Consider the following 16,438-nt stretch of genomic DNA (forward strand, 5'->3'; position numbering starts at 1 on the left):
GAGCCCAGGACCCAGGAGTCCAGCCCCCCAGCCCCTATTCCCCCAGGGCTCAGGAATCCAGTCCCTCTTCTCCCAGGGCTCAGGATTCCATCCCTGAGTCCCTATTCCCCCAGGACCCAGGAATCCAGTCTCCCAACCCCTATTCCCCCAGGGCTCAGAAATCCACCCCCGTCCCAGCCCCTATTCCCGCAGGACTTGGGAGTTCTGCCCCCATCTCCTCCTTCCCCAGGACCCAGGAATCAGACCCCAGCTTCATCCTCAGTCAGGGCCTCCCTGGTACCTTCATGCTCAGCCCTCTTTCCCCAGATGTAAGCATTCAATAGTCCCGGAGCCTCCCTCCACCGGAACCCAGGACCCAGCCCCAACCGGACTGCTCCCCTCCCGCAGGTCACCATGTACAGCTTCATGAGTGGCGGCCTCTTCTGCGCCTGGGTTGGGACCATCCTCATGGTGGTGGCCACCGCCACTGACCACTGGATGCAGTACCGGCTCTCGGGGTCCTTTGCCCACCAGGGCCTGTGGCGGTACTGTCTGGGCTCCAAGTGCTACCTGCAGACAGAGAGCATCGGTGAGCGCCGGGGCAGGGGGTGGGCATCGCTGGGGACCCAGGCCCAGCACATGCAGGGCAGAACCAGGGTGCTGGGTGTACCTCATGTAGCTCACCATCTGGGGTCCCAGGTCCATGCCAGGTTCATGCAGCGCAGAACTGGGGTCCCAGATTCACTACATGGAGGTCAAAACCAAGGTCCCCGTGAGACTCCAGACTGGCTCAGAGCCAGGGTCTCAGGTTCACCACGTGCAGCTCAGAATCTGCCGCCTGGAAGGCATTTTCCAGGCGTAGAACCTCATGGCTCAGAGAGGGAAAGGGGCCGGCCCAAGGTCACCAGCATGGAATGTGCCCCATTATGGTTCCAACGATGTTTGTAGCTCAATTAGTGAGGGCACTGGTGTGTGTGTGTGTGTGTGTGTGTGTGTGTGTGTTACAAGGAATCCTGGTGGCTCAGTGGTTGAAGCACTAAGCAGCCCAAACAAAGGGCGGCTGATTCAACCCCCACCCCCCACCCCCAGCTCCTCCGAGTAAGAAAGAGGTGGCAGTCGGCTTGGGGCACAGCCAGATGTTACAGCCTCGGAGACCCCGCGGGGGCACTGGGGCTCTGTGCTCAGGGGCTGCTCTTAGTCATAAACGGGCTCCACAGCCAGCCGTGGGTTTAGGGTTTCAGAGGAGGGAGGTGGCATGGATATAGTGGGTCACGTGCTAGGCGGCTACCCACCAAGTCAGCAGTTCGAACTGACCAGGCACTCCGCATGGTCGACGAGGCTTTCTACTCCCGTACAGAGTTACAGTCTGGGGCAGACCCACAGGGGTGGTTGGACCCTGCCCTGTAGGGTGGCTAGGAGTGGGCGTGAGCTCCCTGGCAGGATAAGGTCAGGCCCTTGCCCTGGATACCCCCCAAGCCCTGCCCTAGGCCTTAGTAGCCACTGTCCTTGTGAGATACCAAGGCTTCACCAGAGAACTCAGTCTCATCTCTCCCTTAGAGCAGCTGGATGGGGTCCAGGGGCGACCTCCCAGCTAACACTGCGTGTATCACTACAGCACACACACACACACACACACACACACACACACACACGCTCCTTAGAAATACGTTTCCACCCCCCCAAGCCCATCACCACCAAGTGGATTCTGACTCATGGCGAGCCACACAGGACAGAATACAACCGGATCCCAGGTCCACGGCTGTGTTCTGTACAACCGTGGATGGCCTCATGAGTCTGCTGGGGAGGGGGGGGGGGCTCTAACAGCCGACCTTTCGGTGAGTGGCCGAGCCTGCTAACCAAGGGGGGAGAAAATAAAATCCTCGTTTTCTCAAACATCATTCGCACAGGTGCCGGGGTGAGCTCTTCAACCTCTCTTTGCAGGAAGGGGGGCCCATTTCCATCCATGCCAGCCACTCCTCAACCCCTGGTCCTGGCCACCTTCCCTCCTGACCAGTGTCAGCTGCTGATGTCCCTTTCCAATAGACTGTGTTCACCAGTCAGGAGACAGAAAGCACCCAGTCATCTGAACAGGGATGGTATTCTCTAAAGATGGCTCTCAGAGGCAGGCAGAAGGATCCATAGTGACCCAGTGGGTCATGAGCTGGGCTGCTAACCGCAAGGCCAGCCGTTCGAAACCACCAGGCGCTCCACAGGAGAAAGACGAGGCTCGATCTGCCCATCAAGAGGTACAGTCTCGGAAACCCACGGGGGGAGTTCTACCCTGTCCTGTAGGGTTGCTAGGCATCTCAAACCCACTGGATGGCAGGGAGAGAAAGAGAGAGGTGGCCGTACTCTGTTGAGAGCTGCCACGGGGGTTCTGTGTACCCCCTTCCCACAGTGTGTTCCCTCAGCCCAGCCCACCCCCAGCTCCTTCCCTAGTTTGCAGCTGCAACTGGACCTCACAGGCATTTGAGGTTTCCACTCTTGCGTGAGCACAACCGTAAGAATGCAACGGGCTATTGCATGCCCCCTTCCTAAGGTTTCCAGACTAACCGCCCAGAGGGATCCACGGGGAAATCAGCAGGAAGTTCACGTAAGTCGGCAGACCGCAGCACGCAAGGGCTCACTCACGCACCGCTGTCAAGTGGACCCCGACTCACAGCGGCTCCACGGGGCAGGGTCGCACTGCCTCTGTGGGCTGTCACAACTGTGAACGCTTTCCTCGGAGTAGAAAGGTTTCTCCCTGGGGAGGCCCCTGTTCATTTCGAAAGTGCTGACATTGTGGTCAGCAGCTCAATGCACAATCCACCACACCGCCAGGACTCATTCACGAAAAGATCCAAAGCTTCTGTATTTTTCCAGGCCGGGATTCGCGCTCTGTGTTGGGGCAGAGAGGTGTCCTGGGGGTTCCCAGAGTCAGTCAAGTCAAATCCAAGAGTAGGAAGCTTTGGAACTTAAGTATCTATGAGTAGATACTCGTACCCACCCACCGGTCCATCCATCCATCCACCCACCCATCTACTCTTCCACCCACCCACCCACCTATCCATCCATCTATCTACCCATTCATCCACCCACTCATGTACTCTTCCACCCACCGATCCATCCACCCACCCATCCATCACCTATTCATCCATCCATCCATCCATCCACCCACCCACCCATCCATCATCTATTCATCCATCCATCCATCCATGTATCCAACACCAAACATCTCTTGATGTCTGTGTATATAAATCAAATGAGGAGTGCCATGGGTGAACCTCAGAATCACCTGTGTCCCTGTCTTCAGGTTAGAGGGTTGTTTGGGGGTGCCATCAATGTTCAACTGTAGTTAACGCCGTGTGGCAGAGTAGAAGGGCCCATTTGGTTTCCAAGGCTTCCATCTTTGCAGGATCAGCTCACCAGGTTCTCCTCCCATGGAACTGCTGGGTGGGTCTGAACTGATACTCTCTCTCTCTCTCTTGGTGAGCAGCTGAGCCACCAGGTTGGAGGGGTTATAGGCAAAGAGATACTGAGGATGATGCCTGTGGGGAGTCAAGGCATGTTTCCTAGAGGAGGGGACTGCGGAGTGGGCTTTGCAGGATGAATAGGAGTTTGGTAGATGAAGGAGAGGACATTTGCAAGGAGGTGAGGGAAGAGCTGGGGCGGCAGGGTAAGCACTGGGGTGACCATGATGTTGTCCCACAGCGTACTGGAATGCCACCCGGGCCTTCATGATCCTGTCAGTCCTGGGCGCCACCTCTGGCATCATCTTAGGCATCTTGGCCTTCGCTCAGCAGCCCACCTTCACCCGCCTCTCCAGACCCTTCTCTGCGGGCATCATGTTTTTCGTCTCAAGTGAGTGGATCCACCCTCTCTCTCACCTTCTCCTTACCCTTACCCCTAACTCCCTGCCCCTTTCCAAGTACAAACCAATCACCACCCCTCACTCTTTTCACCTCTTACTCATCCCTTCTCATTCCGACGTTCAAACCCTCCTCCACCCTAATCCCCACCCCACCCCAAATACAACTTCCTGTCTATGCCTAACTCCAACCTTACTTCAGCCCCCAACCAAATCTATTACCTACTCATGATGACTCCCACTTATGACACTGTGTTAGTCTGGGTACAGTAGAGAAGCAAACCCACAGAAACTCATATGTATAAGAGAGAGTTTTATATAAAGGGTAAGTGTACATTAAGAAAGCATCCCAACCCAGTGCTGCCCAAGCCCATAGGTCTAACATTAGCCCATATGTCTAACACCCATCTACAAAGTCCTCCTCCATATCACAAAACACACGCAATGATGCCAACTGCAGGAGGAAAGCTGAATCAGTGAACCTGTAAGCATCTCAGCACTGGCAAGGGTCTCCACACGGCTGCTCCAGCACCCAGGGCTGCATCGGGGTAGATCCATGAGACTTCTCCACACGGATGACTTGCAGGAAGTGAGTCTTGCCAGCTGAATCAGGGAACTGACTAAGGCAGCTGCACCCTGGTCTGGCCATCAGAAATCAAGAGTCCCAAGAACTAGAAAGGCAAGGCTACCAAGCCATTTATCTCTCTGCCCTTCAATTAACCCCACATGTGTTGGCACAATAAACCTCAACCATCTCAGACACCCTCATCATCACCTCTAACCTTACCTCTACGTAACGCACCTCTGCCCCATCTCCAACCCCAACCATAACTTCCACCTCTCTCATCCCCATTCATGCACCTCCCAACTCTACCTTCGATCCAATCTCACCCTCTCCCCCAACTCTCTATCTGTTTATAACTCCAACCCTACCCCATCTACCCTCTAACCCTCATTGTTACCCCTTTCAACTCACCCACCCTCACCTCCAACCCTACCCAATCGAGCCCACCTCCTTTCTCCATCGCATCCCATGCCCATCCTCAACTCTGTGTCCACATCCACTCCCACCCACCTCCAGCCCCGCCCTCACCTTCTATTCATCCCCTCTCCCAACTCCATGCCTTCCCTAATCCTCAACCAACCTGAACTCCATATCTGCTTTTAAGTCCAACCCTATCCCATTCCACCCCCACCCACCCCGTACCCTCTATCAGGCACCCACTCTTCCACCCTCTCCCCCATTCTTCATCTCCAACCCTGCCCTTACCCCTAACTCACCCCATCCCTGTTTCCACCTCCAACTCTCTACCTACCCTCCACCTCACCGCATATCCCTGTGTCCCCACCCATCCACCCCCCTGCCCCTCTCTCTCCAGCTCTTTTTATCCTCCTCGCTCTGGCCATTTATACCGGGGTCACCGTCAGCTTCCTGGGCCGCCGCTTCGGAGATTGGCGCTTTTCCTGGTCTTACATCCTGGGCTGGGTGTCCCTGCTCATGACCTTCTTCGCAGGTACCCGGGGCTGGGGGAAGCGAGCAGAAGGGTGTGTGTCTGGGGAAGACTAGGTGGCACTTCAAGGGGTGAGAAGATCCGGCCTTACCACCCAGCACTGAGGAGCCAGAGAGGGGCCCTGGTTAGCGAGGGAGGAAGGGGGTTCTCAGAGGAAACCAGCCGCTAACAACCCAAGAGCTGGTAGGCACAGTTGTACAGTTATAACATACACAGATGATAGCAACGTCAGAGAGGATAAGAGAGACAGGAGAGAGTACAATAAAGGGGTCAGACACAGTTCATAGTGGCATGCTCACCTCAAGCCCTCTCGGGGGTCCACGCGGAGGTGGGAGAAAAGAGAGAACATCTTTACTCTCTTGGGATATTTATAGGCAGTCGTGCATATTCAATAGTTGCATACATCACAAGGTGGGTGGAATCTACAGTAAGGTCCCTGAACTCACAGGTGAGGAAACCCCACACCTGCATTGGGGGAAGGCATGGGGGGCTGGGCGACAAGGCTGGAAGAGATAGCAACAGGATGTCTCCTTCTGTAGGGAGATAACATCAACCCTGTGCTCACTTGAAGGCAGCATAGTTGTTCAGGGGAGAATCTGCGGGAATGATATTTAAAGCAGGATCGTGTACTTGAACTTGACCTCTAACTTACCGAAGTGGAGGCTTTCCTACCGTGGAGTACCAGCTTTCCAGATTCCCTCTGTGATAAGTTAGGGAATCTAGTCCATGTCCTGTTTCCCTCAGTGTTTGTGTCCCACAGGGGGTGGGGTGGGTTGATAACAGGGCATGAGCAGAGCAGAGGGTCACTTGGCATCTCTGTCCACACAGGGATTTTCTACATGTGTGCCTACCGGATGCATGAGTGTCAGCGCCAGTCCACTTCCCATTGAGCCCCCAAACGATAGAGAGCCCCAGCATCACCTGTAAATTTAATGGGAGTCTTGGACGAAGAGGGGAGGGGAGTAGGGGCCTGGGTTTTCAGTTCCTCGGGGTTTGGGGGAGATGATGGGGCTCAACCCTATGCTCGAAATGCAGGCTCCTGACTCCCGTGTCCCAAGGTGGAAGGAGAAGAACGTTGAGAAGCCCCAAGACCCACCTCCCCAGTGGGGTGGGGAGTGGGGGGCACGTTTGAGAAACGGAATTATCCCATAGAGCAAACTTGGAGGTTTAATAAAAGCGAAGTGAAACCACTGTCGTGTGAATCTGTGAAGGTTTGCGAGGGGGGGGCGGTGTTGGGGGGAACAACGAAAACCAGAGGTGAGTGTGGGCACAGGGAGGGGCGCGGAGCTACTTGATGGCCGCTCTGTTTCTCAGTTCCTGCAGGGATGGGGACAGTGGGAAATCAGCACACATTGCTGGCCCAGAGGGTGCACCCCGTCAGGAGAAACTTCTGAGAAACAGATGTTGTTTCGGCTTGGTGGTTTTTGCTGCTGCTGCCGCCGCCAGGTGCTGTCGAGTCGATTCGGACTCATAGCGACCCGGCATGAAACAAGGCAACCCTGCCGGGTCCCCCTCGGTGGGGAGCAGAGTGTATAATTATGCATCCTTTAGTCTTCTTAGGTAGCCAGGAAAGGGACAGGGGTTGACCCTACCATACCTGTACAGGCTCCCTAGAAGAGGTTGGGAAGGAAACCAGGCAACCATTAGCCACCTAGGAGGACCCCTTAACAGAGCATGCTCGAATTCAAGCCCCCAGCCGGCTGGGCGGTACACCTGGGCGGTCCAAACTAGGCCAGGGCCCATGACATCACCCAGGTGGGCTCAACACAGCCAATGGGGGCAACCAATACCATCAACCACGCCTCCCCAGCCAGAGGTGTGAAATACTCTGGCAGTGGAAGGCTGGTCTTTTTCACCCGGTTCCTGGTCAGAGGGTGGGGTGTGCCTGCGCAGGCCTACTTGGGGTCTCTCCTCCTCTTAGGCTCGTCCCCCAGGGCCCTCTCTGGCCTCACCTCCGCACGTGAGGGTGCACTATTCCTCAAGGTGGACCAGTTGTGAGCCCCAGCATGGCTTCGATGTGGCTCAGCCCACTTCCCTGAAATTGCACGTACTCTTTGGAGACTGTAGAACCTGAAACTTCTCCCGTCCTCCATAAAAACTCACTAGGATGACCAACGCGCTTCAGTGTGAATTCTTTCTCACGTGAAGCCAAGAACTGAGGTATGACCCATTCGAGAGACCTTACAGTCGCATATATTGAGGAGTCTGAGAGGCTGGGTATCTGGGGTGGAGGGAGGCCTGCGCCCTTGTGAGTTGGAGGTGAGTCCCAATCACATTCTCATCATTGCTATTGCTCCCCACCATATCCTCCCATCATAGTATCACCTTAAAGTTACCCCATAGAAGCACATGGCTGGTTGCTGTGCAGCCGGTAGCTTTATAGAAGCAGACACGATCCTTTTGCTCTGTCTTCCCGCTGTGTCACCCAACCCTCCTCATGCCTCTCCCACTGCAGGTATTAGGTTTCCTCACCTGTGAGCTGAGGGACCTTAATGTAGATACCACCCACCTTGTGACGCACGGAACTAATCAATATGCATGTCTGATGACTACCTATAAATATCCCAAGCTAGTAAAGGTTCTCTCTCACTTCTTCCAGTTCCACGTGACCCATCAAGAGGGGCTGAGGTGAGCATGCGACCACACAATGTGTCTGACTCCTTTATTGTACTCATTCTCTCTCCTATCTTTCCTATCCTCTATGACATAACTATCATCTTTATATACTGTCACCGTACAGTTGGGCCTGTGGGCCCTTCGGTTGTTGGAGGCTGGCTTCCTCTGACACCTCTCCATCCTCACGATCATTGTTCCCTTTGAGCTCGTTGTTACAGCCACTGCCTTCCTCCAGCTCACTGTGTCCCTCCCTTCCTCTCCATCACCAACCTTCCACTTCACCAAGCATGATGTCTTCTTCCAGGGTCTGGTCCCTCCTGACAGCACGTCTAAGACACGGGGAGACCAAGTCTCGCCACCCTCCCTCACGGCTAAGTGCGGTCTATTGGCTGCGCTTCTTCCGAGACAGATGTGTTGGTTCTTCCGGAAGGCCGCCGGTGTTTCCATCCGCTTCGTCAACACCATCCTGCAAAAGCATCCCTATTCTTTTTGGTTTTCTTTCTTTTCTGCTCAGCTGTTCGTCATGTAGGTGGTGACTGAAAATAGCATGGCTTGGGTCCAGGTACACCTGACTCCGCAAAGCGGCACCTTGGTGCCTTAGCCCTTTAAAGATATCTGATAGGTAGGATTAAGAAAGAAAGAAGGAAGGAAGGAAGGAAAGAAAGAAAGGCAAAGAGGAAGAAATCCAGCAACGATCCAGCAGGCAACACTTCGCTCTTGGTGGGGGCGGTCCAGAGGGTGAGCAGGTCCAACCTTGCTGCCTCGGGCCAGTGGGTGACAGCATTTGAAAATGGTACTACACGACTGCGGGGTTCGATGAACTTGGGTGAATGGGAGATGGCACGAGACACAAGAAGGAAGACATCCAAGAAGCCATAAGAAGGCTTCCCGAAACCTTTACAATGAACACAGCCTGGTGTGGGAAACTGAGGCCCTGGAGGAAGTGCATGTGGCCTGCTCCCAGCACTCGTGACCACAGGACTTGGCACGCTGTCCCTAGCGAGAGGCATGCCTCCGCCGTCAAAGATATGGGGAAAGATATTGTGCATCCATGCACAATATTCCGGGAAGGACGCTTCTCCGCTGCACAGCTGTGCCCCGCCCCCGCCCCCCAGAAATGCTCAAATAAAGTTGTCTCCTCTACAGACGCCTGACTCCTCACATACACAAGGGAAGTACGCTTATCTCAAAGAATGTTTGCTCCTCTAGTCTCTTGTATGCCTTGTGCTTCCCTTAAAGAATTCCCTTGGAATGCCTGGAATGCCAAGATGGGTGCCTTTGGTTGGAATGTATGCTGAACTGAGAGGCATGACTCAAGAAGTACAAAGGCCCTTTGTTGAGTAAACTCTGGGCTCTTCTCCTGAGAATAGAGCTGAGTCCCCTGCGCCCCCCTTTCTGTCTTCCCTGCCTCCTTGGCTTCTTGGGCACATTTGGGCGGTGGGGGCTGGATCTCACCCTGAGGCAACGGATCTTGCCTAAAGAGCAGTGGGCCACCTACGAGGAGGACACACTCTCCCCGGAACGACATCTGAGAGAGGACGTTGAGGGGGGAGAAGAGAGAAAGAGGAATGAACAAAGGAGTGGGCATGGCATTGAATTCGGTGGGTGCAGCTGTCTCTCGGAGTAGGTGGATGAAGTTGCTTCAGCCTGAAATGATCCTTTCAAAATCTGTGAATGTACTACGATCCATAAAGCTCTATTGTAAAACCAAAACAGAATCGACCAAACAACAACAACAAAACAGCAACAATAGAAAAGGGTTGTCGTTGAGTTGGGTCTGACTTGGGCGGACTCCCTCCCTGGGCCCCAGTGGAGAACCTGGCTCCCCAGAGCATTTGGTGTCTGCTTTTTGGGGAAATTGATCACCAAAACTTTCTTCCATGGTGCCTCTGGATGCCTCAGGGACCCTAAAGGACCTCACCTGGGATTACATGATAGGTCAAAAAATGTGCACAATAGGAGCCCTGGTGGTGTAGTGGTTATGCATTGGGCTGCTAAGCTCAAGGTCAGCAGTTTGAAACCACCAGCGGCTCCATGGGAGAAAAGGAATTCTATTCCTGTAAATATTTCCAGGAGGGGAAGGGGAAGGTGGAACCGATCACAACCATCTACATAGAACCCCTTCCCTGGGGGACAGACAACAGAAAAGTGGGCGAAGGGAGACATTGGTTAGTGTAAGATATAAAATGTATATAAATTATCAAGGGTTCATGGGGGAGGGGGGAGAAATGAGCTGATACCAAGGGCTCAAGTAGAAAGCAAATGTTTTGAGAATGATGATGGCAGCATATGTACAAATGTGCTTGACCCAATGGATGCATGCATGGATTGTGATAAGAGCTGTAAGAGCCCCCAATAAAGTGATTTTTTTAAGTGCAGAAATAGAACCTCCTTGTCCATCCACCATAGGGGAAACACAAGGCCTTCTGCCCCATGAGGATTTACGGTCTTGGAAACCCACGGAGGCAGCTCTGCTCGGCCCTATATGATCACTGTGAATGGGAATCGACTCGAGGGCCGTGAGTTTGGGCTGAGTTTTGGACCCACCTCATCCCATGTCCACTCTGCTCTTCCAGCCTTCTCACCCCTGCCCTGGACAGGCCCAACCGAACTAGACACACAAGCTCTGGCCCTTCACCTCCCTTTGTACCATTTGTGACCTCACTCCTTCCTCATTCATGAGTTCATTCAATGAGCTGATGCCAATGAGCAGCTGCCAAGAGAATGAATGGCTCTGTTTGCTAAAGAAGGTGGAGGGTTATCTGCCAATGGAGCAAGCCTTCTGCAGGTTATGGGAATAAACAATGGGCCCGTGTGAGTCCCGGTTTACGAGAGAAATAAGTTCATAGACCTCACATGTGTGTAAGAGAGAGTTTTATATCAAAGAGTATTTGTACATGAAGAAAACAGCCCAACCCAGTCCAGATTAAGTCCACAAGTCCGATATTAGCCCATATGCCTGATACTTGTCCATAAATTCCTCTTTAGATTCACGCAGCCATGCAATGATGCTGAATGCAGGGAGATCACAGGCCAGTGGGTGGAAAGTCTTGTGGATCCAGTGGCGGTGGAAGCATCTCAGTGCTGGCGTGGGTCTCCACGTGGCTTCACCAGCTCCAGGACTCTTCGCACAGCTCCAGGAGGCTTGTCATCAGTAATGCCTTGCAGGGAGAATCTATGTGTCCCGCGTCCAGCGATCAATTTATCTCCTTAATACCTCCAAATGAAGTCTGACTGACAGGCTAAACTCCACTCATTCACACTTTTTTTCCCCTCTTCTTTTTCTTTATTGATACACTCTATTTGTCTTCCTTCTGTCAAACCTTGAGCCAATTTCTTTCCCTGGGCTGCCTGGGGAGGTACAAGGAAAGCAACATCTAGGGCAGACGAGACGTGGGACAGAGAGCTACGGGAGGTGAAGAAGGCTCCTTCACACGGCAAAGAGGATGATGAAGGCCACCATCAGGCAGAAAATCCCGTGGCCTCCAGGATGGCACAGGAGAAGAGCTGCTGCTTCCGAGAAGGGGTCCTGGCATCACCAAGGATGAGGCTCCCAAACACAGTCCCAATGCCAGCTTCAGAGCCTGCCACTCCAACTGTGGCAGCCCCGGCCCCAATGAACTTGGTGGCTGTGTAAATGTCTCTTGAGACGGTGCTGGTTTGGAAGTTGCGATCAGGGATGAGCGAGGTCAGGGAACGTGGGGCTGTCCAGCTTCTGAAGTGCTCATCGGTCAGCGTCTCGGGTGTTTCTGCACCAATATGGACAGTGGTCGACCCAGCAGCTGGGAGGTGCTCCTGATCAGGGAAGGGGTGGAGACGAATCTGGCGCAGGCGTATAGTTTTAGGGGATGAGGGGCAGTGACAGGTGTGCTGCTCCTAGAGCAGAGAAGACCCAATTCACTCTTCATCGTCTCAAATTGACAACAGATTATGTAATTACCACAGGCCCAAAGATAACAAGCCTATTAAGTGTCTCAACTCTGTGGTCAGGCTCAGTGGGCATCCTAAAACAGCTCATCCAGATGTACAGCCTGAGATAAGACTGGCCACATCCTGACGCCCAATTGTCGCCTGACACAAATTAGAAAGATATATGTAGGAGACCCAAGGACAAACTTCCTAACTAATGAGAAAGCAGCCTGTGACAGTTATGTAATTCCATGTCAACTTGAAGATATATAAAAGTGTAAGGTGTGGAGTTTAGCCTGTCAACCAGGCCACAGCCTGGTGGTGCCTCCTTGTGGGTGTGGCCTTCTCATAAGGAGGGTCCCGGGAAACTCCCCTTGCCTCTCTGCCTTCACCTTCCTGCTGGCTGACCCTGACAGCTGCCGGTGTCCTACGATGCTGTCACCCACCGCCATTGGATCCACAGCATTCTGCACCCACCAGCCTGTGATCTTCCTGCATTCTGCATCATCGTGGCTTTGTGAGTCTGAAGGGGGATTGATGTACTAGTTTTGGATTTATGGACTTGGGTTGGACTGGTCTGGGATGCTTTCTTGATATAAAGCCCTTTCTTACACACAGATGAGTGTCTTTCGATTGGATTCTGTCCTCAACCCGGCCTAACACACAGCCTGACCCATCAGGAGCTGCAGTGCCCCTCCCCATTGAAATTGCCCTTTCAAAACTATAAGCCACCCTCACGCCCCCAAGACAACGTACCCCCTTGTGTCTCACCACCTCACTTAGGGAGACCCACTTATTCTCAGCTCTAGAAGCGTATCATATCTGTGCTGAGAGTGTCGCCCTCACCTCTCCCGGTGACCTGCTTAATCTCTTGTGAATTCACCCTGTGCGAAAATCAACTTTGGCTTAACTCTGGGTTGCTGTGGTGTGTTTGTGAATGAATGGGTGTGAACGTGTCCTATCTCTGGCCCCTTACAAACTACATGGGTGTGGAGCGTACTAGTTACCCCATGGATGATAAGTCAGTGCTGAGAAGCAGGACTAGAGTTTCTCTGGTGGACCGAACATCATGCCCACTGCCATGGGATTTACCTTGTGTCTTCCAGACAATGAAGTAAGCCTGTGTGGGTTATTCATGGGGGCTGCTACCTGCAAGGTCAGCAGTTCAAACCTACAAACAGTTCTACTCTGTCACAATGACTCAGAATTGACTCAATGGAAGTGGTTTGGGATCGAATAATTAAGCAGTCAGCTGGGAACTGATTGGGTGTTAGCTATGACCCATCAGTGTTGGGGGGAAATGTAGTAGCGGCTGTTCCCATAAAGAGTGGTCTCAGAAACCCTCCAGGGGCTGGGGTAATTACCTAATCTGGTGTCAACTTGAGACTATTCAGAGTGAAGGGGTGGAGTTTAGCCTGTCAATCAGGTCGCAGCTTGATGACCTCATTTGAAGGTGCTGTGGAGATAAACAGCTCACGGGAAGGCCAGACTCTTATACTTTATTTCATCGTCCTGTTGACAAGCCACATGGAGCTACGCTGATGGAACCAGAGCCCTGGAGCTAAAGGAGCCACGTGGAGATCCGTGCCAGTGCTGAGATGCTTCCACTGCCACTGGATCCACAAGATTTTCCTGTGGATCTTCACACATACGGGCTAATATCAGACTTGTGGACTTGATCTGGACTGGGCTGAGAGGTTTTCTTAACATGCAACTACTTACAAAACTCTTTCTTATACACTACATAAGTGTGTCTGGCTTTGTTTCTCTAGTCAACCCAGACTAACACAGAGGCTTTGGTGCTCTGGCTCACAGTGTCCACCATAAGTCAGAATCCACTTAATGACAACAGGTTTGGTTTGGGTGCGCTGTGAATTAAGACCCTTTGGCATGGTCCATTTAATGAGAAGAATACGTACTAGAGCCTACACTAATAAAATTTACATTTATAGATCTAAGACTTCGCATGACCTCTTCGAATAATAGTATGGTCTTTCTAGCAGCTTACTCTAATATTAATGGCCATGGGGACCGTCTCTAATAATGATTTCGTGACACCTATTTAAATAGAAATATTTAGAAGCTCATTCAAGAGGCCAAATTTATAGGGGCTTATGCTAGAAATCATAACGGTTATTGTTATAATTACAGCAGCAGTCTCATATATCCAAGTGTCTACTCAACATTTCCACCTGGAAAAGAATGGACATATCAAACATGGAGTGCTCAACATTAAGCTCCTGCCCTCCCTCCCTCTTCATACCAGCTTCTCCCACCTCAGTGAACAATGGCACCATTGCTTTCCAGTTGCCCACTGCCCATAACACCTTGATTGGTTGGGCTATTTTTAGAGACCAGATACAATAGGTCAACAGCATGGGTTGGATTTTGTCCCCTCCAAAAATGTGTTGGACACCTGACCCTTCTCCTTGTGGATGTAATCTATTTGGAAATTGATATTTTTTTTTAGTCATGTTCATGAGGCCATATGGGTGTCAAACGTGGCCTAAGTTTGCTAACTGCTGAGCAATACAAAGAGACAGATAATGAAGTAGAGAAGAGACCAGCAAGTGGACAAGTGGGGTGGGGGTGGGGAAGACAGCTACTACTGGAAGACATTGGAGACGTCATTCTAAAGCCCAGGGACTCCAAGGATTGTGTGATAGCCAAGACTCTGTGTCAACCTGGCTGGGCCAGGATTCTCAGCGATTTGGCAGTTAACACCTGCTCATCCCCCTGGACCGGACCTAACACAATTTTATCACAACCAATCTGTTTAAGGAGATTAGGGTGAGATACCACACCCTCACCCGGGTCACAGCCTTGATACCATCATCTAAAAGGAAATTTTTTCCCCTGGGGTGTGTGGCCTGCTTCCCATATAAGTGAATGGTGTGGGAAAGTTGTTTGCTTTTTTCTGCTGGATCTAGAGCCAGCATTTGCCTCATTGAACTCCAGTTCTTTGGACTTGACCCAATGGCCTGTCATTATTGCCAGTCCTGGGAGTTGACAGTGGATTCATTCACCTCCGCAGCTACCAGCCTGGTGATCTCCATGATGATTTGGGGTTTATCAGCCCCCTCAGCTCTGAGAGTCAGGAGAAGCCTGCAGTCCAACTTCTGACACATAGTCTTGTAACTTGCCTCTCGGGGTACGGAGCCACAACTCTCTACTGAGTCCTCAGGAATGACTGTGATTTAGGAAAATATTAAAGACAGACAGACAGCGGGACACAGGGGCTCCTCGTCCCATGTCAGGACTGAGAGTGAGAATGTATTTTCCAATGGGTACATGTAACGGGGCTTGCTTTCTTTTTTGCCAGGGGCCATTTGGAGATTTATAACACCCTTCACGGGCCCTACTGGTCAAACAATTAATTAACTCACCTCTCGAGTGATGGCCAGAACGGCTTCTTGTTGGTGAGGCATGCGATGTTACCTGGAACGGATAATTTCATGGGCCTTAGTCAGCCCAAGGGCTGGGAGTTCCCTGAGGGAAACTAATATTGAGGGAAATAGGACAAGAGCTATATTTCCTAACTTATCACAGAGGGAATCTGGAAAGCTGGTCTTTCACGGTAGGAAAGCCTCCACTTTGGTCAGTTAGAGGTAAAGTCCACGTCCATGATCCTGCTTTAAAGATCGTTCCCACAGATTCTCCCCTGAACAGCTGTGCTGCCTTACAGTGAGCACAGGGTTGATTCTATCTCCCTACAGAAGCAGACATGATCCTTTTGTTCCCTCTTGCTGCCGTGACACCCAGCCCCCCTTGAATCTTCCCCCAATGCAGGTATTAGGTTTCCTCACCTGTGAGCCCAGGGACCTTACTGTAGATTATACCCACTTGTGACATATCTAACTACTGAATATGCATGTCTTAAGGCTACCTGTAAATGTCTCAAAATACTAAAAGAGCTCTCGTACTTGTGCTAGTTTCACGTGCTCCATCGAGAGGACCATAAAATGTGACCATAAACGTGTCTGACTCCTCTAAAGTTACTCTCTCTCCTACTATTATCCTCTAAGACTTGACTCTCCATCTTCCTATATCACCACCGTACACTTGCACCTTTGGCCCTTCGGCTGTTGGAGGCTGGTTTCCTCTGACAGTTCCCCACCTCTGTACCAGACCCTAGCGGGAATGAATTTATACAGTGCTTACAATGATGGCCTCAAACCTAACAAGCAACTGAGAGGTTGGCAAAGGACCAGGCAGTGCTTCCTTGTGTTGTCCACATGGGTCTCTCCGAGTCACAACCAACCTGTTGCCACCTCACAACAACAGACGCTGACATCAACCCTAAAAAGGAGCTCTCCTAGAGCCACGCAAGTTGAATCCTGAAATTTGAGCATTTTTTAAAAGTTCAAGGACTATTGGCCTTTAGGAGTGCTTCCGGTCATCTGATGGGGTGCCAAGACCTGGCCCCAAAGTCTGTTTCTGGTATTCCCTGGGGACTTCGTCGCTCTGTTCCCCTTGCAGTTCTGTTGCATGCCCTTAGTGTTTTGCCTCGGTGTGGTGGGATCAGATGGGGCGCAATTCCCGCACTGTGTCTCCAGTGTTGTCCCCTTGTAGGCGC

The 16,438-nt window shown here is 52.0% G+C and overlaps 1 protein-coding gene and 1 pseudogene across 1 annotated transcript; one reads left to right on the forward strand and one right to left on the reverse strand.

Moving 5' to 3' along the window:
* Nucleotides 1-393: 393 nt before the first annotated feature.
* Nucleotides 394-6,227, forward strand: LIM2 (lens intrinsic membrane protein 2). The gene is made up of 4 exons (XM_075537859.1): nucleotides 394-568; nucleotides 3,670-3,819; nucleotides 5,206-5,340; nucleotides 6,166-6,227. Exons 1-4 carry the CDS (start codon nucleotides 394-396, stop codon nucleotides 6,225-6,227), a joined length of 522 nt encoding a protein of 173 aa, XP_075393974.1.
* Nucleotides 6,228-11,383: 5,156 nt separating this feature from the next.
* Nucleotides 11,384-12,087, reverse strand: LOC142432242 (ATP synthase F(0) complex subunit C2, mitochondrial pseudogene; annotated as a pseudogene).
* Between the last annotated feature and the right edge of the window lie 4,351 nt (nucleotides 12,088-16,438).

This window comes from Tenrec ecaudatus, chromosome 18 (genome assembly GCF_050624435.1).
Source record: "Tenrec ecaudatus isolate mTenEca1 chromosome 18, mTenEca1.hap1, whole genome shotgun sequence".
Lineage (NCBI taxonomy): Eukaryota > Metazoa > Chordata > Mammalia > Afrosoricida > Tenrecidae > Tenrec > Tenrec ecaudatus.

What these genes read in the sequence shown, in the direction of transcription:
- LIM2 (XM_075537859.1), top strand. Translation starts at nt 394, where the DNA reads ATGTACAGCTTCATGAGTGGCGGCCTCTTCTGCGCCTGGGTTGGGACC. An exon ending in CCTGCAGACAGAGAGCATCG is followed by an intron (nt 569 to 3,669) that starts GTGAGCGCCGGG and finishes GTTGTCCCACAG; the next exon opens with CGTACTGGAATGCCACCCGG. An exon ending in CATCATGTTTTTCGTCTCAA is followed by an intron (nt 3,820 to 5,205) that starts GTGAGTGGATCC and finishes CTCTCTCTCCAG; the next exon opens with CTCTTTTTATCCTCCTCGCT.